This window comes from Colletotrichum higginsianum, chromosome 6 (assembly GCF_001672515.1).
Source record: "Colletotrichum higginsianum IMI 349063 chromosome 6, whole genome shotgun sequence".
Lineage (NCBI taxonomy): Eukaryota > Fungi > Ascomycota > Sordariomycetes > Glomerellales > Glomerellaceae > Colletotrichum > Colletotrichum higginsianum.
Genome location: NC_030959.1, coordinates 3,105,025 through 3,131,626, shown reverse-complemented (window position 1 = coordinate 3,131,626; position 26,602 = coordinate 3,105,025). Strand labels below are relative to the sequence as shown.

The 26,602-nt window shown below is 55.7% G+C and overlaps 6 protein-coding genes across 6 annotated transcripts; 4 read left to right on the top strand and 2 right to left on the bottom strand.

Moving 5' to 3' along the window:
- Nucleotides 1-591: 591 nt before the first annotated feature.
- Nucleotides 592-2,946, bottom strand: CH63R_09318 (Zinc knuckle; the record flags this gene model as incomplete). Its single annotated transcript, XM_018304292.1, has 1 exon — nt 592-2,946. One exon carries the CDS (start codon nt 2,944-2,946, stop codon nt 592-594), a length of 2,355 nt encoding a protein of 784 aa, XP_018156315.1.
- A 2,153-nt stretch (nt 2,947-5,099) lies between these two features.
- Nucleotides 5,100-5,602, bottom strand: CH63R_09317 (uncharacterized protein; the record flags this gene model as incomplete). The annotated part of the gene is made up of 2 exons (XM_018304291.1): nt 5,100-5,441; nt 5,594-5,602. 2 exons carry the CDS (start codon nt 5,600-5,602, stop codon nt 5,100-5,102), a joined length of 351 nt encoding a protein of 116 aa, XP_018156314.1.
- A 1,096-nt stretch (nt 5,603-6,698) lies between these two features.
- On the top strand, nt 6,699-7,396 carry CH63R_09316 (ORMDL family protein; the record flags this gene model as incomplete). The annotated part of the gene is made up of 3 exons (XM_018304290.1): nt 6,699-6,834; nt 6,936-7,294; nt 7,352-7,396. 3 exons carry the CDS (start codon nt 6,699-6,701, stop codon nt 7,394-7,396), a joined length of 540 nt encoding a protein of 179 aa, XP_018156313.1.
- Nucleotides 7,397-8,500: 1,104 nt separating this feature from the next.
- CH63R_09315 (uncharacterized protein) lies at nt 8,501-9,907 on the top strand (the record flags this gene model as incomplete). The annotated part of the gene is made up of 1 exon (XM_018304289.1): nt 8,501-9,907. The coding sequence occupies one exon, from the start codon at nt 8,501-8,503 to the stop codon at nt 9,905-9,907; it is 1,407 nt and encodes a 468-aa protein (XP_018156312.1).
- A 1,388-nt stretch (nt 9,908-11,295) lies between these two features.
- On the top strand, nt 11,296-12,378 carry CH63R_09314 (O-methyltransferase; the record flags this gene model as incomplete). Its single annotated transcript, XM_018304288.1, has 3 exons — nt 11,296-11,509; nt 11,718-11,895; nt 12,018-12,378. 3 exons carry the CDS (start codon nt 11,296-11,298, stop codon nt 12,376-12,378), a joined length of 753 nt encoding a protein of 250 aa, XP_018156311.1.
- A 9,788-nt stretch (nt 12,379-22,166) lies between these two features.
- CH63R_09313 (uncharacterized protein) lies at nt 22,167-26,244 on the top strand (the record flags this gene model as incomplete). Its single annotated transcript, XM_018304287.1, has 2 exons — nt 22,167-24,836; nt 24,889-26,244. 2 exons carry the CDS (start codon nt 22,167-22,169, stop codon nt 26,242-26,244), a joined length of 4,026 nt encoding a protein of 1,341 aa, XP_018156310.1.
- Nucleotides 26,245-26,602: the final 358 nt, after the last annotated feature.

The following is a 26,602-nucleotide window of genomic DNA, read 5'->3' as shown; positions in this document are numbered from 1 at the left end:
CGTGGCAATGAGTCAACTTTCAACTTGATCCTTGTGTGCGTTCCCACAGGCCAGCCAAAAGGTCCTTGGCAGGAAAGCGAAGATTTTACCACCCTATGCGGCAAGTCGCCTTCTTCCGAAACGCAGAAAATAGTGTGCTCATTGAATTATTCGCAACATGCCGGGGGTATCAAACTACCACGAGAGTCCAGACTTCCTCTGCTCGCCTTCCGCCTGTCTGCTTTAGTCATGATGTGATCCGCCGAGATGGCTTATGTGCGCGTGGTCCACGTCGCCTTGCGCATGTGCGGCGATTGGCCGACGCAAACCACCACCTCGATGCAAAATGTAAAAGTAACCCCCCGCGCGCAGTTCGTTCCGTGTCGTTCACCCAACCGAAGGGGCAAGGCTGTCGTCGCGCGCCGTCGAGTCCATCTTCCTTTCCGACTTCGCACCAAATTTGTCTCAAACTCGTACAGTCGTCACACATGCTGTCCTCGTCCCCAAACGTCCCAGTGCCCTGCGTGACTTCATCCCACCCTCTTTGCTCGCACATCCGACACTGCGCGCCGACGTCGCCGCCGTTGCGCGCCAGCCAATCATTCGCCGTACTCATCCCTGCTTCCCACCGCGTCTGGCCTTGCCCCGGCGACGCGATGGCGGGCCTCCACCGCTCTGCTGCTGTTGCTGCTGCACGGATCCCCCATGTGAGTTGCCGGACTGGTTTCTCGTCCTTTGCTTCTTTGGTGCATTCGATCCACGTCCGTTAGATGGTGGTCCCGCGTTCTGGTGGCCGTGCTGCTGTGACTGCGGCGCTGGGGGCTTAGGAGGCAACCCACCGCGACCAGCACCGTTGCCCGGAGGAGGCGGGCGCGACTGGTTGTTGAAGCTCCTCGACATTCGCGAGTACGACCCGGGTGGCGGCCCCGATGGTGGAGGTCCAGGAGGGAGGGGAGGCTGTGCTGACCACCCACTGCGCTGCTGGCCACGTCCGTTCTGCTGCGTCTGAGGTGGCGGTCCAAAGTTGCCCATGTTGATCTGAAGATTGGTCGACAACTGAATGCTGCCGAGTGGTGCACGCGGCTTCACCTTCTGACCGATGAACTCGCCCTCCTCCGACCCGTCGCTATCGGGGTAGAAGATGTGGTTGCGCCTAGCCGCAGAGCCCTTGATCTGCAGAGGGAACTTTGGATTCTGGGGCTGACCAGCGAAGTCACTGATCGGCTCGTCGGTCGCGTCCTTGTCGACGTAGAGATCTCGGTTCTTGAGCGACCACGTCTTGTTCCGAGGCCTGTTGCCACGAAGAGCGCAGTCGGAAGAGTAGTGGCCCTCGGTGCCGCACGATGCGCAAAAGGCGGGGAAGGCCTTGACCTTCCTGATCAACTCCTTCCGGGGTTTGTATGACCGCCAGAGTGTCTCGCAGTCGTCTTCGAGATGGTCATGGGAGCCACACGCGGCGCACTCCATGCCCTCTTCGTCCAGATGAACAAGCTTCTCGGTGCACTGTCCCCTGCCGTGGCCCAATTGACGACACTTGGTGCACCGCTCGCGTGTCGGGCAGTTCCACGAGAAGTGACCGGAGTGCTGGCAGAACTTGCAGGCCGTCTTGGGACAAGCAGCCGAATTGTGACCGACGGCTGCGCAGTAGACACAAACCTGAACAGAGTCTGGCAGACCCGGGAAGTACTTACGCTGCTGCGCCAAATCCTCCTCCGCTGTCATGACGGCTGGTCCTGGCTCGGTCTGCTCCATTCCCGTCGTGTCGTCCGCAGCGTCCGTCTGAAGCTGGTCTGGGTCCAGGTCTTCGGTAGTCGGGTTTTGTTCACCAACAGCTTGCTCAGGGTTGACTTCAGTAGGGTTTGGGATTTCCTGAACACTGTCGTCGGCCTCGTCGTCATCGTCGATGACCATAGGCGACTCCTCAGAACCGAGTAGGAAGCTGTCGTCTTTGAGGAGTGTCGCCAGGTTCACTGCAATGTCGTTTCTCGTCTCGGGCTTGCGAGCCTCGGTAATGGCCGCGGCGGAATACTTCTTCTTGGACCAGTGCGCACGCGTCGTGATGTAGTCCTGAAGCGCAGCCAGGACTATGTCGGGCGTGAGGAGGCTGTTTTGCTCGTTGTTGTGGCTGACGAAGGACTGGCACCAGCTCTTGAGCTTGGACTTCCAGACAGCTTTGCCCAGGTTGTTACCTTTGGGCTGCAGGATCGTCTTCTTGCTGGGCTGGGTAAATACAAGACCAGGCGCGTAGACAAATGCGGCTTTCTGTTGTTCTTGTGCCTTCTGCTTTTCTAGGGCAGCAGCTTCGGCACGTTGTTGCTGCTGTTGTTCCTTCCGCGTGAGCTTGCCCCCTTTCTGGGCCGGCTGCACTGGTTGAGCAGCTTCAGAAGGAGCCACCTTGGTATCAGAAACGGCAGCCGGTGCCGGTACGGGCGCGGCTTCCTCTGAAATGGGCTGTGCTTTGACCGGCGCTGGTACTGTCTTGGCCTTCGACGCGCCCAGCGATGTTCGGATATTCTGAGATGTGATGCCTTGATTCCATCCAACGTGGACAGGGCCATTCGCGGCCGCCGACATGGACCGTGTTGTCCGCTTGATGTCGGCATTGGGCTCTCCTTCCGCGGCTGAGGCTTTCGATCCAACACGCGATGCGCGACTTCCGTCACTCTGTGAGCCGGCCATCTCCTCGGATTCGGATTCGGATTGAGACAGTTGAGCCTCTTTGTCTTCCTTCAGCTCGCCCTCCTCAGCGCTCTCCAAGTCTCTAGCCTCATCCTGTATGGGCTGCTGATTGAGGTCTGTCTTGGCCCTTTTGGCCCCGGGCTCAGGCAGTGAGTCCTGGTGAGACCGTGGTGATTTGTTGGGCTGTGTGTCTCCCTGCTCAACTTCCTCCAGGGTCCGTTTCTTGGATGCTTGTTCCGCACTGTTGCCGGCGCCATTTGCCAGTAGCGCGGCCTCTGAAGAGTCCATGATGCGGAAGCTGAGAAGGTATAAGAGGTATAGAGAAAATACCTGGTGAATGTGTTGGGGGGTTTGTAGGGGTGAACGCTGCAAACTGCATAGGAAGATGTACCCTTTGTGGCCAAGCAGTGACAGCCCCAATTGCCTTGTGAGATGCCTGTACAAGATCCAAACGTTTGTTGAAGGGCAGAGAAAGAAAAAAAAGCTCTTGCTCAAAGTTCAGTTCAGGCTGGATATCTGATTTCTGTAATCCAGGTTCCCCTGAGAGTGAAGTTGTAGAAAGACAGACCTTGAGCCAGGTGATGCCGATGATGCTTGAACGCGTCAAACAGCCTAAATGGCCCGACGTGATGCAGAAATGTCTGCAAAGTCAAACCCCCAACGGATACCAGAAAAGGCTGGTGAAAGGGATTCTGAGACCGTCAATATCGCAGGCCCAATGTCGTTAGGCTTCATCCAACGGCTTCGTTGCTCCCTCAAAAAATTGTATGCAAGGTATCCGCTTGAGAGAGAAGTCACAAATCAGTCAGCTGGCGGCCGAGGTTTAGCCGTTGTGTTTCGTCACTACAACCGTCAGTGCGTCAAGCCCAGCCATCATCACCTGGCTACGGCTGCTGTGCCGGCTTACCCACCCCAGCTGGGTTGGATTTTCCAGAGGTGCGCAGACCTCCACCTCATCACAGTGCCAATAAGGCACATCTCGGTTAGCCGGGGGCCGATCCTCATGCCCTGGAACCTTCACTAATTGCAGGCTGGAGTCCACCTGAGGCGGTGTCGGCGCGATAGCGATTTGAGAGAGGAAGCGAGAGTGAAAGTGCTTCTAGAATGGTCATCCTGGAGCCCATCGAGACAGATCTCATTACACACTACAGCACGCAGGCCGCAAAGTAGAAACAAGACCCCAGCAGCCCGGAGATGAAGCTAGATCTGTTTACAGCTTTTACGAAGTACCTGGACCAAGCTCCGGGTGACAAGCGAGGGCTGTGGTGATTGAAGCGCAATTTGAGGAGACGGATAGAGAGGTATGCGACAGCTTTGGTAGGCGCAGCGCATCATGGCCTCACAAGACTGCTGCTTGTGAAGTGCGGCCACATCATTGCATGTTGAATCTCGCGTTGGTCGGGGATGTGACATGCCACGATTCACCCCTGGTGACGCACCTGCAGTTGGGCATTTCTCGTACAAAATAATGGATAGTTGCTGGTGAGAGCCGCCAAGCCGCGAAAGCTTGATATCTGCCGACCGCTACGGGGCTCGGGACGAATGTGGATAGAAATCATGACAATTCGTCTCTGATGCAAGACAGCCCGGAAGTGCTGGAACTGCAAAGTCCCCTCCGTCCCCATCTCTTTTCCGTCCATCCCACGCAACGCAACGAACCACTCCAATCAATAAATAATCACACAAAGACACAGCCCTCCTAGTGGGGACTCCAACAAGGGCGACGGATTTAGCCCAGATACGTGGAACCTACTTTCGTCAAGTTAGCCCTTGAGGAGCGGACAGGTGGAAAGAACCAGCAAGCACCGAATGTCTCGAGACGCGGAGTCACGGAGCATGATGTCTCGGACAGCAGCGAGTAACGTTGGGGTAGGAAGCCGCCATGTAATCTGGTGTGCCATTCCTTCTAAATTTTGTCCTTCTCCATGTCTTGTCGATGTCGAGGTGAGGCGGTGCGGGCATAGCCGTCAGGAGCCCAGGTGTGATGTGATCCGTGACATGACGTGAGTCGACAGAAGATGAGTGTATCCGGTTCTCATGTTGTTGTCCTGCTTCGGAATTGTTCGTTCCTATCTTGGCTCAAGGGGCTCAAGACAGTTTAGCCTCAGCTCCGTTGGCTGATAGTATGTTCATGCTGCGCATTGGAACTGCAGTGCGTGATTGGGCCGATTCGACGGTTGTAGCCGGATACGTGTGACTATGCGTCCAGCTCTGGCCGGTCAATCCAATCCGTCTGCGCTTTTCCTCGCTCCCCAGACGACCGTAATATTCTCGTCACTGGGTGTCGAAAATAGGGGCATCTTCCCAGCAGAAGCTGATCAGGGGAGTCCCCTCCTCTCCCCAGTCCGCTAACAAATGCGACCGCGAACCTACGCCACAAGCTGCTCTGTCCTCATCCTGCAGCACGCATACGATTGGCCAGGAAAGACACGTAGGGTGGTTTACAGTACGGATATCAGGACGACGGGACGGTGGGTGGCATGCCGAGTCTGTTCTCCTCGGCTGGCTGTGTGCTCTCTCTTACCATCGGCCATCAGTGCCCTTCCCGCGGGCGGGACGCGGTCCTCGCCCGTGCTGGCGTGGGCAGAAGCTGGTCGGCCGGCGTTGAACTGTATGACAGCTGCACGCAACGATGATAATGCCTTCGTTTCTTCTTTAAAGGTGGAGGGGCTTGTCAAAATCGAAGACATGCCATCGGGATTGCGAACCGGCTGGGCGTCGCATGTGTGGAAGGTTTCCTGGGTGGAAAGGAAGATAAGGTAGGCAGGGCAAGGCAGGGCAGGCTAGAACAAGGTACAAGAGAGCCTCCTGGGAGGAGGCTGGCTTTCCATGCCATCCGCAGGTGCCCTCCCCTTGTGATATGCCTGCTCGTCACCCGCCCTGGCCCTGCTTCCCGCTCCCTTCTCTTCTGTCTCGGTTTTGTGTACGAACGTACTCCATACATTGTGTGATTTTGTTTTGTGTTCCAGGTCTTTCGTCCCGAGCCCGTCTCCCTACTTTCGTCCGTCCAGTCTCTGGCTGGCTCCGCTGGTGTGTCCTTCGAGGTCTGAGATCCCTGAGATCCGAGGTGTGAGGTGCTCTCGGGCCCTGTCCGTGCTTGTACTGTACAGAGATCCTTCCCCCATTCTCTGGGTGAATAGGCATGGTCCCCTGAACCTGAACGACCCTGACCGGGGGCTCCACGTCGGCATCAAAGTATTCCTCCCTTGGTCCCTTCGTGTCGGCTGGCACTGGCAACAGCTGTTAAGGCTACGGAGATGAAGGAAACAGGTGCCGTCCCGCAGCTGTCGGCTCGGGTCCTACCTAGGCTTGTCGTGTCGTGTCTTCCATGGCTGGTGGGTGAGTGGAGTCACCGGAGTGTTCACCGTGCCTGCAGTGAACGAATACTGGACACTCCTGGCACCTGCATTTATGAGTAACCCTGGGCCGTGTGCGTGGCCTTGGTCGGGGGACGTGGGCCCCAGTCTTTCTGTCCCTTCCCCTCCCACCTGCGACCCCCGTCCGCTGTCTCCTGCTGTTCTGCTCTGTGCTCCGGTCCACCTCCAGAGTCTCTGCAATGAATATCTAATGGAAAATGTCCCGTCTTCTCCTTCATCTCATTGCCGAGTAGACTATTACAACGACGGCATCACCAATATTCACAGCCGGAAGAAAAAAAGATCCTCGCTCTCGCTCCTCTTCGACCGTCTCCACGACACTCCATTTCTCAACTCTCGCTCCCATCAATTCAACTGCATTTCTGTGCCAGCATCAGCTACTCGAACGACCAACGCGAATTGCTCGCTTCCCCCGTGACATCATCCAGGGGCCGCCAGCACACTACAAATCATCACTCCGCCGAACCCCAGCATCACGAGGACGCCGACGACGATCCCGTGAGCCCGCAGAATCTTCCCCCTCCGTTCCACTCACAAAACTCGCACACCCCCAACGTTCCCTTCAACACCGCCAAACTGTCTTCTCCAATCCTCCTCTCTCGCACCGTCTCGTACGACGCGGCCACCAATCCTCCGCGAAGTGGCAGCGGATCGTACAGAGCCATGGCGGAACCCGGTGCCCGCAGAAGGAGATCTAGCAGCATTCTCCAAGTTCATTACGAACCGCAGGAGACTCTCGAGCAGATAAGTGACCAGGCCGTCGTGCCCAACCTCAATGCGAACTGGGTCAATGCCAAAGGTGAGCTCCGCGCGAGGCTTCCCCTTTTCGAGTCGCGTGCCAGCCCGTTGCATCCAGCGGGCGAGGAGAATACACCCAGAGCTGACAACTACCATCACCAGGCGCCTGGACAATTCATTTCGTCCTTATCTTGTGCCTAAAGATATTCTACGATGTCATGCCGGGCGTGTCACAGGAGACATCCTGGACTCTGACGAATATCTCGTACATGTTTGGCTCCTACATCATGTTCCACTACGTCCGCGGCGTGCCTTTCGAGTTCAACGGCGGCGCGTTTGATAACCTAAACATGTGGGAACAGATTGACGATGGTGCGCAGTACACCCCGGCCAAGAAATTCTTGCTCAGCGTCCCAATCGTTCTGTTCCTACTCAGCACACATTACACCCACTACGACCTGGCCTACTTCATCATCAATTTCCTGGCCGTGCTGGCAGTCGTCATCCCTAAACTGCCTTTTGTACGTTAGCCCCTTGCCGACACGCCCCATGTGCTCGAGAGCTGACATAAGATGCAGAGTCATCGAATGCGATTCGGCCTTTTCTCCGATTCCGACTATTGAGCTGCATGGCAATAAGGCGTTAAGGTCTAGTTTGTGGATTTGTCGACATCAAAAAAGAATGGAGTCGAAAGAAGGCATACATAGCGAGCATGGTCCGACACGGAAGACACAAGGTTGAGCGTTGCAGGTTACGCATATGCGAATGGAGCTTTGAAGCAACGGGCATGAGCCATTTCCACTGCGTCGAGGGATCCGAGAAGGTGCCCGAATCACCATTCGTCTCCCGTCTTGGTTCAAGATAATGAGACGCGGCTCGCCGGAGCCCCAAGAACTTCCAGCGTCAAACATCCTTGACCAACGGTGTACTGGCGTTGCAGGGTCATGTCATCGAATCCGAAAAGCGAGCGGCGGGCAGCGAACGGTGGAAGAGGTCGGATAGATGTCCTGCCACGATATGTACCCAAGCGTTTTCATCAATTTTTCAAGCACAACCCCAAAAGACCTGTCTGCCCCTTCCCAGTGAGCGTCGACATTGATCTTAGCGTGAAAAGCTTTAGCATTGCGTGCGCCATGCCGAGCCCGGATTCGGCCGAGGACATGGTTTATCGTCCAAGGACGACAGCCAGCAAAACAAGACAAAAAGTATCGTGACCTGGCTGTCTCCATTCCATACGGCCCAACGCGACCTTTTTGAAGCGGTTCCTGCTGGCTTGAAAGCCTTGACCTGCATCCATCGACTTTGGAGGAGCCATGAGTCGAAATGGCTGAAGAATCAGGAGTTTTTTGCATAAGCTTTTTTTGGTCTCGCTACCTTGTGGTGTCCGGGCTACTTGTTCTAGGCGCGGATTATTTCCAACTTTTGCCCGGCTTTCAACCTTACCCTACCGGCTATGAGGAATACGATGCGCAACAAGCCATCCGGGAGGCGGGCATCCAGCCTGCCCATCAAGGACACAGAACAACCAGAACATCCCCAGCAGGATGATTATAAGTACAATGGAGCGGAAAGACAGTCCAGGCATATCCTCTCATCTCTCATCTCATCCATCAGTCACTCGCTCTCAGTCATTGTGTAAGGAAGGCGGGAACCTTTCGCTCCCTTCGTCAATCGTTTAAGCAACACTCTCCCATTTCCAATCGCTTCCACTCGCCACTTCCTACACAATGAAGCTCGCCGTCACCGCCACGGCGGTCCTCGCCGGACTCGCCCAGGCCAACTACCTGGTCGCCGTTGACAAGATCGCGGCCCAGGCACCGACCGCGACTGCTCGGCCGCTCATCTGGGCGCCGCCGCCGAAGCACGACTTCCCTGCACCAGGAGACCCGGCTCCGACAAGCGTCGTCCAGACTCAGGTAACCCGGGTCTTCACCCCGCTGCCCTCGCCCTCGCCTGTCACTGCTACGACGAAGGTCTCTGCCTCGACCAAGGCCTCTGCTACAACGAAGGCCAGCGCCTCGACGAAAGCCAGTGCCTCAACCAAGGCCTCTGCTACAACGAAGGCCAGCGCCTCGACTAAGGCCTCTGCTACAACGAAGGCCAGTGCCTCGACGAAGAAGCCCACCACTACCTCCAAGAAGGACACTACCTCGACGAAGAAGCCCACCACTACATCCAAGAAGGATACTACCTCGACGAAGAAGCCCACCACTACATCCAAGAAGGACACTACCTCGACGAAGAAGCCCACCACTACATCCAAGAAGGATACTACCTCAACGAAGAAGCCTACTACTACCTCCAAGAAGGACAATGTCACACCTTGCAAGTCTTCTTCCGCCAAGAAGCCGGTTACGACTCCATGCAAGAGCTCCTCTACCAAGAAGCCGGTTACGACTCCATGCAAGAGCTCCTCTACCAAGAAGCCGGTTACGACTCCATGCAAGAGCTCCTCTACCAAGAAGCCCGTCACGACTCCCTGCAAGAGCTCCTCTACCAAGAAGCCCGTCACGTCTCCCTGCAAGAGCTCCTCTACCAAGAAGCCCGTCACGTCTCCCTGCAAGAGCTCCTCTACCAAGAAGCCCGTCACGACTCCCTGCAATAGCTCCTCTACCAAGAAGCCTGTTACAACTCCCTGCACCACCCTTAAGAAGATCGTCACTCCCTGCAAGTCTTCTACTAAGGTCACTACAACTCCCTGCAACACGGCCAAGAAGTCAACCATCCACAAGATCATTACGTCAACCCGCCGCGCAAACATCACCAGCGCCGTCGTTCACAAGACCTCCGCTATCGTCGTCGTTGTGCCCCCCTCCTCAAAGCCCGTGGCCGTCTCTACGCAGCGCGCTGTTCCCGTAAAATCCCCGTGCCCTACGGTGACTCGATACCAGAACTCTACGGCGACTGCTGCCCGCCCTCACGTCAAATCAGCTCAACCTCCCGCTCAACCTCCTGCACAGCCTCCGGCCAAGTCTCCCACTCAGCCGTCTGTTAAGCCCCCCGTCAAGCCGCCTGTCGAGCCGTCCCCGCCCACCCCAAGCAAGCCTTCCACTGTCCCCACCGCTGGCGGCAACAACGTCAAAGTGTCCTTGAGTCTTGCAAGTGTTGTCCTTGTCGCCATCGCCTTCTTCTAGGTGACAAATGTAACGGTTGATCTTCCTAGGAAAGGAAAGCAAACAAAATGGGTTTATCGGGACCTCCTATCTTGTAGGAACAGCTCGGGATGAGGCACTTGAGTAGAGACCTGATTCCGTCAGTAAGCCATGTCGTCTCTATGTCTTCCTGCCATCTCATTCTCGGCCTTTTCTGGAAATTGTAATGTTTCTAGTCACTAGACTAACAATCCGCCTTAATAAAATCACATTTCGTAACTGTGTTCTTCTTCCCCTTCCAGGCACTGTTGTCTCTTTTTTCTTGGACCATCCTAGTGATGTTTTTGTATGCTCAAGCTGTGTTTATAGAAATGGAGGACCTTTCGTGGATTTTTACCTGTTTCGGTCCTCCACCCTTTCCCCCCGTGTTCTCAAGTAAGGAATACCGGGGGGAAGAGCTCTCTCTCTCTCGGAACCGCCCCTCCTTCCTAAAACGGAAAAGACGGTATTTGGGTCAGCTCTAGTGGCGCTAGACATTCACAGTACTTTCCATCCAAACTTCGGTATCCGAAAAGTCGAATGCAATGCCGCGGGTGGCGACTCTGCAAAATTAGCTTCCGGTGTACATAGTCTCGCGCGCTGTCAAACCGCGCGTGTTCATAAGAATGTGATTGAGACGAAGATGGGTGGTGAGTGGAGGGGGGCTTGAAAAGGCTGTATATCACACCGAGGTTCAAGTGAATGATGGGTCATTCTTAGCAGCTCCTCATAGTCCAGTCATGGATAAATATAGACCCATTTCTATGGATGGTTATTTGCGTCTGGCCTGCCTAACCGCCGAGCCGAGCTGAGGCCAGGGTAATCCGACGTCGGCCGATTTTGATTCCCTCCGTCGATGGTTTCCTATCACAGGCACGACGAGAGCGATGGCGTAACCGGGCTGACGGCGGGGGCGGGAGGAGAAAGAACCGGCATCTCGCTCCGAGCAGGGGAAGAGGGAAATGTGGGGGAATGATGCCGATCCATCCATGTTCCGCCGGTTGGATCTGTAACACGATGCTTTGTAATTGTGCCCCTCGAGTTGAGCGACTTACAAGCAACGACTCGCGATACAAAGCACAGTAGTTGTACGGTCTCGTTTGATGCTTTTCATAAATATACGTCCGTCTTCTCTCCTCTCGCACACTCACGGGACACTCTTTTTACAACCTCATTGCCTACTCGCGTGTAACATTCGACCCCGTTGGGTAGTGGACAACTGCCGATACGCAAACCCGCATCTTCAGTCCACTGACTCGAACCATCCTCTTCGACGTCAGCTCATTTATCCCTCTCCTCAAAACAAGACCTCATTTTCAACCTCAACCAGCAGCCCTAAACCGAAAAACCTCGCTCATAGTTGACGCGCGCACTGCACAGCTCACCCAACCATGAAGTCCTCCGTCTCCGTCCTCTACCCCAACGAGTCCGTCGCGCGGAACGTGACGACGTACTCCGAGTCCCGCTCCACGGACCTGCCCGCGCACATCGTCGCCTACCACGAGCACATCGACGCCACGCAGCCCGAGACGTCGATGCTCATGATCAGCAACTTCCAGGCGCAGAACCACATCTGGCTCGCCAAGCTCATCGGCGCCAAGAGGGGTGAGTTGCCCGTGGCTTTGCCCCCCACACCCGGTTGAACTGTGTCGAGGCCCGGTTGCAAGTCCTCGTTTCCGTTTGTTTCTTTTACTCAAGGAACGTAGGAGAGTCGACAGTGGGGGCGGATCCGTGATCTCTATCACTCCCCGTCCACTTTAGTTTCATGAACACGAGAAGCTCGTTTTTCGCTAACGCAATCCCCCACCAAAAGTACTCGAAATCGGCGTCTACGTTGGGTACTCCGGCATGATCTGGTCCCATGCTGTCGGGCCCGACGGCACCGTCACCGGCCTCGAGTTCAACGCCGACTACGCAAGGCAGGCCGAAGCCGCATGGGCCGCCAACGGCATCACCAACGCGTCCGTCATCGTCGGCGACGCTCTCGAGACGTAAGCACCTCTCCGTTTTCCTGTCGCCCCTCATATTCATCTGGCCCCCTTCCTCTCCCACATAAAGTCTTATGAGGTGCCTCCCCCCCCAGCCTGAGACAGAGTCGTTGACATGAACCCAGTCTACCTGCCCTAAGCCCTTCCGAGCCGTATGACCTGATCTTCATCGACGCTCAGAAGTCCGGGTATCCGTCCTACCTCTCCACCATCCTTGCCGCTTCCGCCCCATCGTCTAGCACCCGCCTCTTGCGCGCCGGCGGTCTTGTCGTTGCCGACAACGTCCTCCGCCGCGGCATCGTTGCTGACGACTCGGACGAGAACCCTTGGGTTGTCAAGGAGAAGGCTGAGCGCGCCGCCTACTGGCGTTCCGAGGACGTTGAAAAGCTGCGCGAGTTTAACGACGCCGTGCATGACGAGCCGCGGCTGGACTCGTGGCTGATGCCGCTTTACGACGGGGTCCATCTCGCCAGGTTGGTCGATTGAGGGCCGTCAGATTGTAAGACTGGAGCTTGAAGTTGAGACGACTGCGACAAATGCCAGAGAACGCGCGAAAGCAAAGAGAGATGGAGGGTGGAGACAGCAGGGACGTGTTTCTAGACAGACTGTTGTTTCCGGAATCATGAGTAACGAATTAACAGTCCACGATCAAGTAGACGCTCCGGGTAAGAATAGACAGACAAAGTTGAATGCAAACAAAGGAGACGTCTAACATGCTTCAACATGGTTATCGGATCGATGGGTACGCGACAAATCGACGACGTGCTCGGCACAACACTCCTCATCACATTTTCAGTCCCCAATATACGAGATCTCTTCTTGAGCCACCTCCTTTCTCTTTCGGCCGCCCGGTAAGTACATCTGTGTCCAACAGTGACATGATCACGATGACACAGGCCGCGGGCCAACTCGTCTGTGTTCACGAACGCCCCAAAGGCCAGTAGTCCCTCGTAAGAACCCAGGCATCTCCCAGGTGAACCGACCACTACTGGGAGAAGGTCACGACAACCAAGGTGCGAGATCCGCGACAAGGAGCAGTGTATGGCAAAGAGGTCGATTTGAGAGCCGACGACGTACCTACAGCCAACACATGCCGGAAAGAATTAATTCCTCGAGAATCGCGTCGCGAAGGTTTAAAGCAACAGGGTAGCAACACTGTCGTACTTCCGACTTCGAAATCGTAGGTCCCGTTGCTCGTCGCTGGCCCACGGACAACAAGCCTCGTCAGACAACGGGCCCGTCGCCGTCGTCTCTTTCGAACCAAGAGCCTTTGAGATGCCCCCGTGTCCCTCGAACAATGGCGATATGCGCACACGGTCCACTGACACAACGACATTGTATGCTCGACAAAGAAGGCACTGCTTGGGCCGAGGACATGCATACTCACAACTGCTGTTCGCCAACATCTTGCCTTTTGGCGATGTTGTACATTGCCAAGCCCGATCCCGAGTAATTTAAGGATGCCGAGCATCACAAGGCAACCAACTGCTAAAAAATGCTATCCATCGAGACGAAGTAACACAGCTCTTGGAACACCGCTTCAGAGAGCACTGCGATACCAACTTGCCTTTCTCCCAACCGTCCGTCTTTCTGTCTGCCTCGCGCACCGATGTGCCTCGCAGAGAATATATACTACCCCCAGTGCGGTTGTTGGGACGGTCGTCGCATCCGATGGGAATGCCCCCGAAGCGGCGCCTGCCCAGACGTCGAGTGCTCCGGCGTCTTCCGCAAATCGGGCCGATGCCTTGTCTGCGAACGTCGCCGAACCCATCAGAGGAGGGCATTCCGTTCTCCCTACTCCCACCAAAAGCAGCATGCCTTCGTCGCCACAGATGACGACGACTTTGATTACAACTTGATGCTTCTGCGTGAAGTGCTACGACAGACGCTGCGCAAACCGCAAGGGTCCTTACCGTCGGATGCGGCGACGAGCTCTCAGTTCCGCGGACCGTGGGTTAGCTACCGCTCAGGATGCAGAATAGACCGATAACACCGCGTGGCATCATTGATGTGAAGCCTTCACAACCAGGGAAGTGCCACGCCGCCACGGACACCTCCCGGTGACACGCGGTATCGGGACGGGAGTACCGATGCCGGAAAAGTGGATATACGACCGGTGCTCGCCAGTGTATCTTGTCTGGAGGCGCGAGCGCTGTGACAGCCGGAAGGCCACCCCCATCCACACACACACACATACTCCATGGCCGGAACCACCAAGCGTGTAGGTTATTTCCAACGTGACAATCAAGCCGTCGATTGACAGGTGAGAAAACGCGGAAACGGTATGTATTCCTAAAAGGCATGAGCAATGAGAGAATCCCTGCGGGTTACAGGAGAGACGCCTGTTCCCGAGAAACAAACAATACGCAGAGACCATTGAGATTAAGAAGGTGCGCGGTGACTCGCTGGAAAGACCGCCGTACCCAGAAGCTACGTGACAGGGAGGATAGCCACCTACCTACATCCATCGAACGCAAGACATCCATCCCGCTTTACTGTCACCGACAGAACATCAGCAGCGGCCTTCAAGGACCATGTTTTGGAAAGCTCACTCTTGGAAAGCCAGAAGCGACCAGACGCTGCGAGTCTTGCAGCGACCTCTAATTTCATGCAGATGCGGTGACTCCTGGCTGCACACCATCCGCCTCCGTCCCCCCTCCCTCTCCTCGCCAGTTGCCGCAAGGCATCGTGAGGCCACGTGAGAAGCCAGATCAGAACAACATGTTGATCGGTGCTCATTCCCTCGCCCTTCCCCTTGGTTTCGGATGGACGATGGTGTGCCGGTTCATATGATTTCCAAAGCATCCCCTCCCCGGGGGGTTTGTGACACCACTTGGGATGCAATCTACCAAGGGCCTGCAATGCTGATGCAGGAAGCCGAAAAGAGACCCACGCTTGTTTGCCTGCGGCTTGCTTCACCGACTCGCCTGGCCGCCACCGACTTTGAAGCTCGCACCAGCAACGCAATTCGTACTAGCTTCATGGATTGTGCAGATTGGATGGACCCAGCCCTCCTAGCTGCTGACGCTGCACGCACGTTTTGGGCAGCTAGGCCTAGGGATATGGATGATTGATGAAGCTTGGTGTTGCGAGAGCCTCACACAGACGCGCTGGAGACTTTGTATTGGCAGTGCGTTTTGGATATGAAAGAGCTGTCTTCAAAAGACAGTCAGAAAACTGTTTGATGTTTTCTTTATAACAAAATAGACCGACCAGTTCTACTTCTCTGTTGACGTGAGGTTCAATCTGGTCCTGGGTAAGATGCCTCCGTCGCGGCCACGAATTTAAGTGTGTCGCTCGGACCCGACAACCTTCTATTGCCATTTATTTCATTATGAGGTCACCTATCGAGTCGCGTGCCAGAGCTATTGTGATGAAGCTTGGCGGTGCTCCGAGTATTGATGGCAAGGGCCACAGAGAAATGGGAGTGAGTACTGCAAAGGATATGCTTTGGAGAATGAAACAGAGCCTCTCGACAGAGGCGTTGTACTTTGTGATGCCGAAAGTATTCGGATGCGAAGCTATTGATGCCAACGACGATCAATGTCTTTGTTTTTCTATAGCATTGTTGCCAAGCCTAGAACAACCCTCGCATCTAACCATGTCACTTTGCCCATATGCTTTGGCAGTAATGTTGGGTAGACGATGTGCTCGCCAAAACCTGGCAGCGTATGCTTTAACAACCATTGAGATCATTATTCGTTCAGGGGGCGAGGACAATAGCAAGAGTCCTGCGGGCTTGCTGCCGTTTGCAGAGACCATACCGTTGGTCGATGAGAAAATGGGCACGGAATGGGCGTCGGCTGCCCGCGAGACATTCTACGCTTCCGCAACTGTGGAACTGAAGAATGGTTTGCTTGTTTACCCGCACCCAACGCCGGGGCAAGTAAGACATGGGTTCAGGTAAACCGGTGGCCAGATGGATGTGAGAATGTTTGCCTCTGTTGGTACCCGTTTGCGCCGCAGCAAACATCTCTTCTCGGCCTTCGGTCTCCTGTGATCATCAGCCGCGGATTCGGATTCCTGGGAGTCCACGCCAATGTTGTAATACTAAAATCCCATTAATGGCTCTGTCCCATTGCAGATCGATCACTACCCATGGAAGCCAGAATCCAATAAAGAGCAGACAGAATGAGACATTCCCCATCCATCCATATGGTATCGAGCCGATCTCCTACTAGCCATCCGCACGGCGTTTGCTCCGAAGCCACTAAGGAAGTTTGTCGCAAACAAGCAGCGAGCTTCTGCGAGCTAGTGAGCTAGATGAAAGCGCCCGGTCCCAAGCTCTCAGGTCCCACGGACAGCCTTATTGCACGTCCCAGAGGGGGTGTTAAGGTCCGCGACGTGCGACGGCGACCTAGCCGACCGAAGGGTGGGCGAGCAGATGTAAGTGAAGCAGTGACGGTGCGATCCCTCTGCTGTTGGCCGCGGTCCTCTTGGCTGTTGGGAAGAGGCAGGAAGCAAGTGACACTGTTTTGCTAGAAGACATTGCACGGTAGTGTGCGGAGAGGTCGGCACGCATACCATCTATTGGAAAGCATGCAGAGAGGATTTACACAACTTTGGAAACTACATTCGAGACTCTGCCAGTCACAGCATTGATGCTCGAATACGAAGCACGCGGCTTACTGGCAAAACGACGGTATGTGCTTGTGAGCATTGGGCTGCTCTGGTCCTCCCACAGTGTATCACCTCAAGAAGGATGAAAGGGCAAAGAGGCGCTCATTGTCCCCTTAGCAGCCGTACCGGAACCATAGATCCGCTACGGGCGATCGACTCACGGATGCTGACTCTTGGACCGTACATATTCGAGCCTCCGTCACAAATAACCAGGCGCCATCTTTGACAAGGACGGATGTTGATAACCAATGGCTGAATAGTAACAAGGCTAGTGCGCCTTTGTGTGGCCCTGGCGCGATCTAGTACGCTGGTCAAGACTGGACGGACCTGCTTTGGCGTTGACAATTCCCTGGGGAGAAGCCAGCCAGCCAGCCATGTTTTGGCCAGGCTCGCAGTGTCCACTTAGGGCATTGCAGTTTGCTGTGGCTGTGGCACATCGTCATCTTTCATTGACGGGACGTTTGGTGGATGAGAGCCCAAAGTCTAATGACAACGATTTTCTGGAGAGTCCGGGGTCCATCCATCCAGCCGCGCTCTCTGCCCCGCTGGCTCGTTCGATCAGACGCAGCTAGTGGAGATTTTGGGGTCGTAGGCTAGGACACCAGATTGATTGCTTCGGTTCCAGCTGGTGGAGAGTCTACTTACAGTACCTACGGTAGGTAGTGCGGGACAGTCCCGGCGAACCAATCATTGCACACCGACGTGGCTATTTGAGATGAATTGTCTCTGGAGCAAGTAGCCATTCGTGCGCGCTGTTTTTGGAGGCCTGCGTCAGAGAGAGTCGAGGTACCCTTTCTTGTTGTATTGCAACTCAGCAATACTAGTTCGCTCCATCCGCGTCCCAGTTGACAATTCAGATTATCGAGCTGTGCTGGCGTCCGTCTGTACGAGCAACGATGGTGCGTCCATCGAGTTTGCGACTGTGGCAACGGAGGGGACGGGTGGTGGGTACGCAAAGGTTGGTTTGGGTTTCTTTCTGGTGATCGAACTTCAATGCTGGTAACGCAGCTCGGACGTGAAGAACATCGATGGCACTTTGGCGCCAGGCTCTCCGTCCCATCATCGTCCGGTATGTATCATTTACAGCATGCAAGCAGGCGGCGACAGCGGAGAGTGGAGAGAGACAGCTGAGAGAAAGGGGTCCCCGTCTTCGCCTCGGATGCGACAGTCGCGGGAGCGGCCATCCTTGCCTTTGGTCTTGGCTTCCACCTGATGTTGATTGAGAGGTCTGTGGGCTGGTCTCCGTTTGGAATTCGCGACAAACCGGCTTCGGTCGCTCGTTTCGTTTCGTTGCTCCGGCGAATCGAAGCCGTTCTGGTCGGCTGCAGGTTGGAGGGGGGCTCGTCATGATGTGAACTACAGTGACAGGCTTGAAGCGAGGAGACACCCGGTTCCGAAGTATGGGACTCGACGAAGTCCTGGCCAAAGGGGGGCCGGTGTAGCAAGAGAAGGTAGCGAAGAGGATGCTTCATCTGACCTTACAAGACATGTCCTGATGCCCCAATATGACGGTTGCACTGTCTGTGTTGAACGTTGCGACGTGCAGCGACGTGACCCGAGATCTGGGCTTGGGCTGGCCGCCGATTTTGCATACTGCGTCAGTGCCAGGCCCAAGTGAGACGGGCGTGGCGGAAACCAAGGATGACTGCGTGCGGTAGCTCATCTTGGGAACTGGTTCCGTTGTTCCTTTTCCTTGTCCTCACAATAACAAGACACCGGAGTGGGCTGGCGGCGAGGGAAAAACGCAAAACTGGATTTTTGCTTTTGTAGTGCCAAGGAAGGAAGAAAAAAAGAAACGAAAGAGTTCATCTGGTGACACGATTTAGAGATCTAGATGACTGGAAGAAAGTCGAGTGGAATGCGGCAAGCGAGGAGCTGGCACGAATCGTTGTGTAACGACCCATCCGTATTGATGGATGAGCGTCATGTTGGGCCGCCGACGATGTCTCGGGACGTCGAAAGGAAGCGATATAGTTGCCGCGCCGGTAGGTAGGAAGACAGGTGGGGGTCGCAGCAGACTAGAAGACGGGCTAGGCGTTTCGGTGCTGGGTTGCAAAGAAAGGAGGCGGCCTTGTTCCTTTGAAATTGGAGGGAACGACACCGGGTGAATGAATGGTATATTTAGCTTCTCGGTTGATATTTGGCAGGCGCGAGAATGGCGATAGCTTCGTGTCTTTGTCAACCTGGCGGAGCAAGTGCGACGAGGTAATTCTGCCAAGTATACAGTGTCAAAAAAACTTCAACACTGGCGGATGCTGCACTGGGCTGCTACAAGATGCGTCGCTTGTGGAAGGAAGTGAACAATGAGCGGGTTGGGTTGATGGCAGTTTCGTGGTTTCCTCTCTGTTGGAACGAGATAGGGAAGGCCCCGAAAGGGGGCTACTGCTCATGATGCTACGCTACCTACCTGCGCAGGCCTTGATAAGACCATTGAATGTGATTTCGCTGGACCGGTCGCCATTCCGACTGAGAATCCCCCGTATCCCGTAGCCCGCTCAAAAGAAAGAGGGACTCGGAGCGGTCTGGACGGAAGACGAGGGTGGCAGGCGGCGGGCGGCGGGCGGCAGCCGGGGATGGAGGGGCCAAGACGCCAGGATCAGGGTCAATTTAATTTAACCATGAATCCACTCTGTCTACGACCTTGCATCTACATCCTGGCGGCCCTGAACCAGGCGATGCGAGCTCACTTTCTGCCGATTCGTCCGGCTCTTCTGAATCGGAGACTTTTTTGTGCTCTCCCTCTCTTCTTCTCTCTCGCTCGGAGTCTATGTGAACGTCTGGCTTCGTCGGTCTCTGGCTCGTCCAGGACGAGGTCTGCTGCCACTCTGCACCGTTGCCCCATTCATTCAAGGACAATTGCATCAGCTGCCCAAATATGCGGAGCAGGTCGATGATCCATGTGGGCATCGCATGTTGTGTCGTAGCATCTCGAGACAGGAAAACCGGGTAGCCGTCTGGAAGCCGTTGTTTCGTCGCCAACTGGCCACCGACCCATATCTCATCTACCAGGAACATCAAAAATAGGGGCCAGCACAGGGGGGGGGGGGCAGACGCTTGGTTGTACTTGGGCAGGGACCCGGTCGGTTCAGCAACCCACCAATAACCAGGTACACTATGGACACATACTCGCACCTACATTACCCAGGTACTAAGGGTAGATAGATAGGTCATAGGAGAGGTGGTGTGTCGTCAGGCACAAGCTCAACATGGCCACCAACATCGGCCAGAACGAGGTGCAGCAGTAGGCAACGCAGGTCAACTGCCAGAATGCCAATCCAGGCCAATGTGCCGAAGCCAGATAGCCCAGGGTCTAGGTCAGGGGTCTTCGCTTTTCGCGACTTTTGCTCTCGTGAACCACGGCGCGACAGTCCATGGCTTCCACTCGACCTCCGCACTGTTTGGGCAGGTAGGTATCCCTACAGGATGTACGAATAAGTGGAGAAGTGACCCGACAGTGGGCAATGGGCAGACCGTCACCGAAACCATCCAAGGCAAAAGGCCCCAGCTCCCGAGTCCCAACACCGGAAGTTGAAGCTTCCTTCGCGCAGGCTTTCTTTCTATTTGGTATTTACAGCATATCCTGCGCTCCGAGTGCTGGGCACAGTGAAAGCGTCAAATGGTAGCACCGTCTCTCGGACTCTGCATTCTTCCTCTGCCTTTACACAGTATCTTACCCCTTAAGGAACGTGCGATCGGGTTCCAGTAGCCGGCTGGAAACGACTAGGCCAGCACCCATCGACGGAACCCACCTCATTCTGCGCTGCTCCCAGAGCTCCCTTCTGCCCCACCATCATCCTACACGTCGTCCGGATGCGAATAAAAAGCCAAAAGGCAGCACGTTCCGTATGCATGCATGTACTGCCTCCCATGGCACTCCCCTGACACCACCACCTCACTTAGCACCACAGTACCTTGTGTCCCCCCTTCTCCTCCGCCCGATGCTTGGTACCTGAATGGCGGATATCCAGGGAGCTTCAACGGACCACCATCATCCACACTTCAGGCATGGGAACCACACACCAGCGACCAGCGACACTCACGGCCGTTTGCCCGTTCTTTCTTGCTTTCCCACCACTCGAGTTTCCACCTGGGTGCACACATTGATTGACACACCCCGAGTCCACGACTACCTACGCCACATCGACCCTGTCCCGTCCCCCCCAACAAGAAGACCGAAAGAGTGAAAAAAGAGAGAAGAAAGCAGTCCAAATGCCGCCTAGCACCAGATCCACCACACCTGCTTGCCTGGCTATGTCACCTTCAATGCTCCTCGCCCACCTGCACTAACACCACCACCATCTAAATTCAAAGGCGGCGGCGCGCAAAGGGAAAAAAAAATTACAATCCAGAAAATACCCTTTGCACTAAGCACTGCACCCCCCAACCCAAGACTTTCCTCTTTCGTCCTGGCCGCTGCCGGTCTTCCTGTCGTCGACTCGTCGTCCGTTTTCCCTTGGCTTGACCGGCCTCTTTTTTCTCTGGTGGCTCCTGCGCATCAGCTTCTTCTTCAACCTACTCTTGCCCTGGTGTCCTCTGTCCTCTTCATCATCCTCAATCTCCTCCTCCCCCCTCCTCCTCCATCCTACCTCGCCCTTGTTCATTCATACCCGGTTCTCCTTCTTCTCTACCTATCGTCACCACCAATTGATAGCTTTCTCCCCCGGCCCAGCATCCTCCTTCTCTTCATGCCATTTTGCCGTTCCTCCGCTGGTCGACTACTGCTCCCGCTACCGCCATTGCCGTCTCTCGTTACATCTCAGCTCTGTATTACCATCGCCGTAGTCCGTCTTGCATCGTCGTCGCTTGTTTACATAGCGCCCAGTCTTTTTTTGTCGCCTTTCCCGCAATCCTCAACAGGTACGTTTGTTTGTCGCGAGCCTCTTCCGTCCGTACCCCTGGTCCAATCACACATCCACCCGCCTGCGCGACTCGCCGCCATCTCCTGGTCAGCACATGGGGAAGGAGAGGGAAACAGTTGTGATGGACGGACAACATCCCCCCCCCATGTCCGACCATCTATCTGCATTGAAGCTCAGCTACCCGTTCGTTGCCCTCTCCGTGCGCACCACTCACCCAAGACCGCGTCTTCCTCGTCTTTGTCTCTCGGACCGCAATCACAGCCCACCGTCCCGGCTTGTTTTTTCTCAATACGGATTGATCGTCCCTCTCTCGCCCGCATCCGGCCATTTCGTCCGTTCTCCAGCCCTCCCCGCAGTGCCACACGTCCCGTTCTTTTCAAGACGTGGTTACAGTACCACGCATGAATCTCTCTGCCTCTACCTCCAAGTGGACCACACGCAGGTCTTTCACTGCCATGCGCACCTGGGCCAGCTGTTTCACCTCGTCAATCGTCGCCGCTTGCCTGATGGATCAAGCACGAGTCCGCTAACAGCTACATATCACGCAGCCACCCGTCATACACCTTCCCTCCAGCCTTCCCTCCCGCCTAAACAGTTCTGTAATATTCGCAACCGCCTTCCGCCAGCGCCGCCGACGCCCAGCTCCTGATAGGACCGTCCACTCGTTCTGCCTGCGAGACAACGCCCATCGCCAATATCTGTGTCGCCTCAACCCAATCTCCTGTGGTCTCACAGGGGCCCGGGAGTCCTGTCGTGCTGGTTCCCCCGACTTGTAGACCCGGACATTCAGCAAACATGGCCAACGCAATCCTCGACTCGACCGCCGCGTCGCAAACGACCTCTGGTATCTCTTCACCCCAATTCCAGACAAGGTCGCGCACTCAGAGCGTTTCGAGCGATCGCCCTTCCACCATCATGAGTGTCGGCCTCATGTCTCCTCCCCTCTCCGTCACACCCGACGCCGCCTTCATTGCCGCTTCGGCCGCCTCTCAGATCGTCACCAACGACCACGACAGTCACGCCGATACCTGGTACGACCAGCATGGCATCGAACCCGCCGGCGAGACCGCCATGGTCTCGACGTCCGCCTTGCACTTGGTGAATGGCTTCCTCGACCAGCTCCTCTTCAACTTCCTATCCACGTCGCGCGCAACCACCCTCGCCGCCCTTAGGCCCGCCGTATCCGAAGTTCTTAAACCAAAACTCGCCAAGGATGCCATCAACCAAGCAGACGAGGAGCTGCGGGAGTACCTGGGCGGAGCCGACGAAGATGATTTCGCTCAATCGCAAACGTCAGACACCAAAGATTGGGACCTGGAACTCGTCTGGAAAAGAACGCGATTGAGGTGCATGGTGTACTCGTCGCTTGGCGACATGGAAGAGGAGGATGAAGACTACTATATGGAGCAAGAAAACCTCAAGCCCGGCATCGACGAACGCGGCCCCGAGGTTATCTCCCCAGCGGTCGCCATTTTCCTGACGTCGATTCTCGAATATATGGGCGAGCAGGCCCTCGTCATTGCAGGTCAGGCCGCATACCACCGGCTACGTGCGAAATTCGAAAAGGAACCCAAGGAGGGTGCCAAGAGCATTGCCGATATCGCCGATAGAATCGTCGTCGAAGAGCTGGACATGGAACGCGTCGCTCTGGACAGGACTCTGGGCAGACTCTGGCGGGCGTGGAAAAAGAGGCTTCGATCTCCTACTCTAGACCCCCGCCCGTTTTCGCGCGCCTCGTCAGCCCAACACAAACAGAGCAACGCCGTCGAAAATTGCGAGAGCCCGCTCCCCGCCAAGGGCCTCGGTATTGAAGAAGCGCCGCGCGAGGAGCCCGAGGTCGAACAAGTTGAGAATCGCGTCGAGGCGTCGGCCATCCCGCTACCGATTGGAAAACGCGACATTGACGAAATCGAAGTGCCGGGCCTTGCCTGCTACAGTGACGAAGAGGAGTCGGATTTCGACGAGGAGGAGGAGACAGCAGCGCGTCGGCCGAAAAGCCTGATGATCTTCACCTCTCATCCCAGCAATGACCTGCCCACCCCCACCATGTCTCAACCTCATACCCCGACTGCTCCCTCCGGTCGCAAGCGCTCCAGCTCCTTGCCCACCCCTTCCACTTCGCCTTACACATCGCCTGTGCTAAAACGCGCCAAGATTGACCTGATCCAGACCGAGCTCGTTGATCAACAAGCGGGTTCGGACAAGAAGGAAATTTCAAACGAGGCAATCCCCGCGGACTTGCAGTCAGCCACCGACAAGTCGCAAGCCCAGCTTGGTGCAGTCAAGCCGGTGCAGAAGTCGGTCAAGGCAGAGGCTGAGACGGCCCTGGAACCCAAGCCTCGTAATCCGAACCGAGTCTCGCAAATCGGCATCTCTGCCACGGCAGTAGCAGCAGCGACTGTGGCTGGTGTTGCATCCGCTGCGACAAGGAATACGCCCGAGTTCAAGCCCGAGCCAGCAGAGGAAGAAAGCGGCGATATTGACGAATTTACCGAGGAACCAGAAATTTGCACATCTTCCAGAGTTTCAATTGCCGGGCGTAGCTCACCGAGCAACTCGGAGTCTGGAAAGCCAGGTGTGGTTGCCCCCAAGCTACTGCAGCGAACTCCCAGTGTCCACTCGGCTCGCGTTGTTGATGTCCACGGGCCTAAGAGTCCTGTGGCCGGTTCAAGAGCGTCGTCTGTGGATGCCTCTGATCGCTCTCGGCCAGTCAGTCTCTCTCGTGCGAGCAGCGTTTCTCGCTCAACACCTCCGATTATTGAAGAGAAGCAGAAACCGAAGCCGGTTGAGATTGATACCATCATTCGCTCATCCTCCTCGACACCTCGTACCCGGTCACCGGTTGAGAAGTTGTCTCGCAGACAGAACACCAGCGAGTCAATCTCGGAAGTCGACGAGGAGGATGAGGCACGACTTACTCGCCAGGAAAGGTCAAGGGCCGCCACTGTCGCCTCGACCCCGACTCTCAATGCTGGCACTACCGACCCCGGATCTTCTCAGACATTGTCCAGATCCGCCCGCCAGCCCGGCCCCTCTCGTCACGATCACACACAATCCGCGGCGACCAAGGTCACTATTCTGAGCAACACCCACACTACCGGTGCCATCGCCGAAGATCGCGTGCCCTCGCCGCACAACCGTTCTCACACCACGGCGACTCCGACTGTGCTTGAGCGCAATTCAGGCCTGGCAGCACACGGAACCCACTCGCCGGCCGCCAGCATTGGAGTGGTGGCACTTGAGCGGCCTGCTGCAGGTCACGACTCTCCCGATCGCACCCGACAGCTTCGAACATCTGGCTCCTCTGGGTCTTCAAGCACCAACAAGATCCGAGCCGTCAGAACGTCTGAGGACACCAAGGCCCCCGGTCGCGTCGACAACCTCGCTCGAAACTTTGAGGAACTCATTCAGAGTGACCAGACCATACAGTACACGCTTACCCCGGAGAGCATGCGTGATCTTGGTGTAAGTCATGGCCAACATCATTCTCCTTTGCTTCCTGCTAATGCATTTCTAGGCAAACCGAGCACAGAGCGCGAGTCCCGTGGTTGGGCCCAAATCCAGGAGAAGTGAAGATGCCCGTACTATCATGAATGGTGAGCGGAAAAGATCTGTCTCTGGCCTTGACATTCGCAGGACGGTGTCTGTCAGCCGCGCAACGGGATTGAACTCGCATCCACCAGAGGTCAAGCCCAAGGGTTTTATCCCGAGAGCACCCCCCAGCACAACTTTGACCAGGTCAAAGACTGGCGGTCCGCAGGCGCGAGACGCCCGCGTGCCTCGAGACACCGCTATGAATGATTTTGCCGACTTCATCAGATCTACTGGCCCAACAGCTGACAACGGGCCTGCCCCGCTGCGCAATGTGAGCGGCCCGGCGCCTCCGGTAAAGAGTAGTCACGACTCGAGACACGTATCGTCAACAAATCGACCCCGTCTTCAGGCGCGGGACGCCGCTGTAGATAACCGCGAGGACAATTCTGACCTGATTGACTTCATACGTCGCGGACCGCCAAATGCGAACAATCCTCGGATTCCTCGCACAGTTGCCCCTTTCCGAACTACCATGGATTCCGACCAAATGTCTGGCGCCGTCGGTGGCAAGGCAATTGATGCCAGCTTGCCTGATATTCGATACAGCCAAGCTTCGACCAACATTACGGACATCACCCAGCCTTCCGTTCAATCGTCGATTAACTCGCAGAGTGCTCTCTTACAAAACCGCTCCAACAGTAATGCTTTTGACGACGACGAAGACATGATGCCTAAGCGCACCAGACGTCGCGTGCGTGACCCGTATGCCATCGATCTGAGCGATGAAGACGAAGAGGACTATGCGCAAGCGGTTCGACCTCCTCCCAAGAAGGAGGAGAGTTTGGCGGATTTTTTGAAGAACTACTCGCCACCTCCCGAGCCGGCCTCCGTTTCGCAGAACACGCCCAAAAGGAAGGCGAGCGCTCCCAGTCTCATTGGACGTTTTTCCAGGAAAGACAGTAATGCCGGGTCCAACATCGCAAAGCCGGACAATCGGTCTTCGGGCAGCCGTACTGGAGGCCACGGCCACGTTCCTATCCAGGTCAACACCTCTTCGGGTCAAGACAAGTACGCTGGCGGTGGTGACGCTAGTGCAAACCGTTCAGCTATGCATTCCTCGGCCGGCCGCGTGCCCATGAAGAGGTTTGAGCCAAGGGAAGCTGTTTCGTCTACGACCCGAACCAACGACCTCGCAACATTCCTTCGCAGCTCCGAGCCGCCGCAAATGACGCCTGCGGCGCGCTCCAACACGTCTGTCGAGCCGCAGCAGCAGAGCAGTAGCAGCAGTAGTGGTTTCTCCAAAATGTTTGGCCGCCGCAAGAAGTCGAGCTTGGCTTAGTTGCCCAAGCCGCGCCGGCGCGGAGCCACGACATGAATGAAGCTTACGATCTCATAAATCGCCTACGAACAAAGTCATGTCCCCTCAATTCTGTCTCGCACTGTCATCAAACCCACGTGTCACACCACCACCTCGTCATGTTCTGATTAAGGAACAGTAGGGCGGCAAACGTCCGGTCTGAATAACCCTTGTTTGATTTCGATTTTTGTACTTACATGTTTCCTTTGCATCGATGCTCTGATACCACCCTTTCCGGAAAGACGGGATAGGATCATGTTCAATTCTTGAGCGGCCTTGGCGAAGGACCTGCTTGCCTTCGGCACCAATGATTTTCATATTTGTCTTTTTTTGGATATTG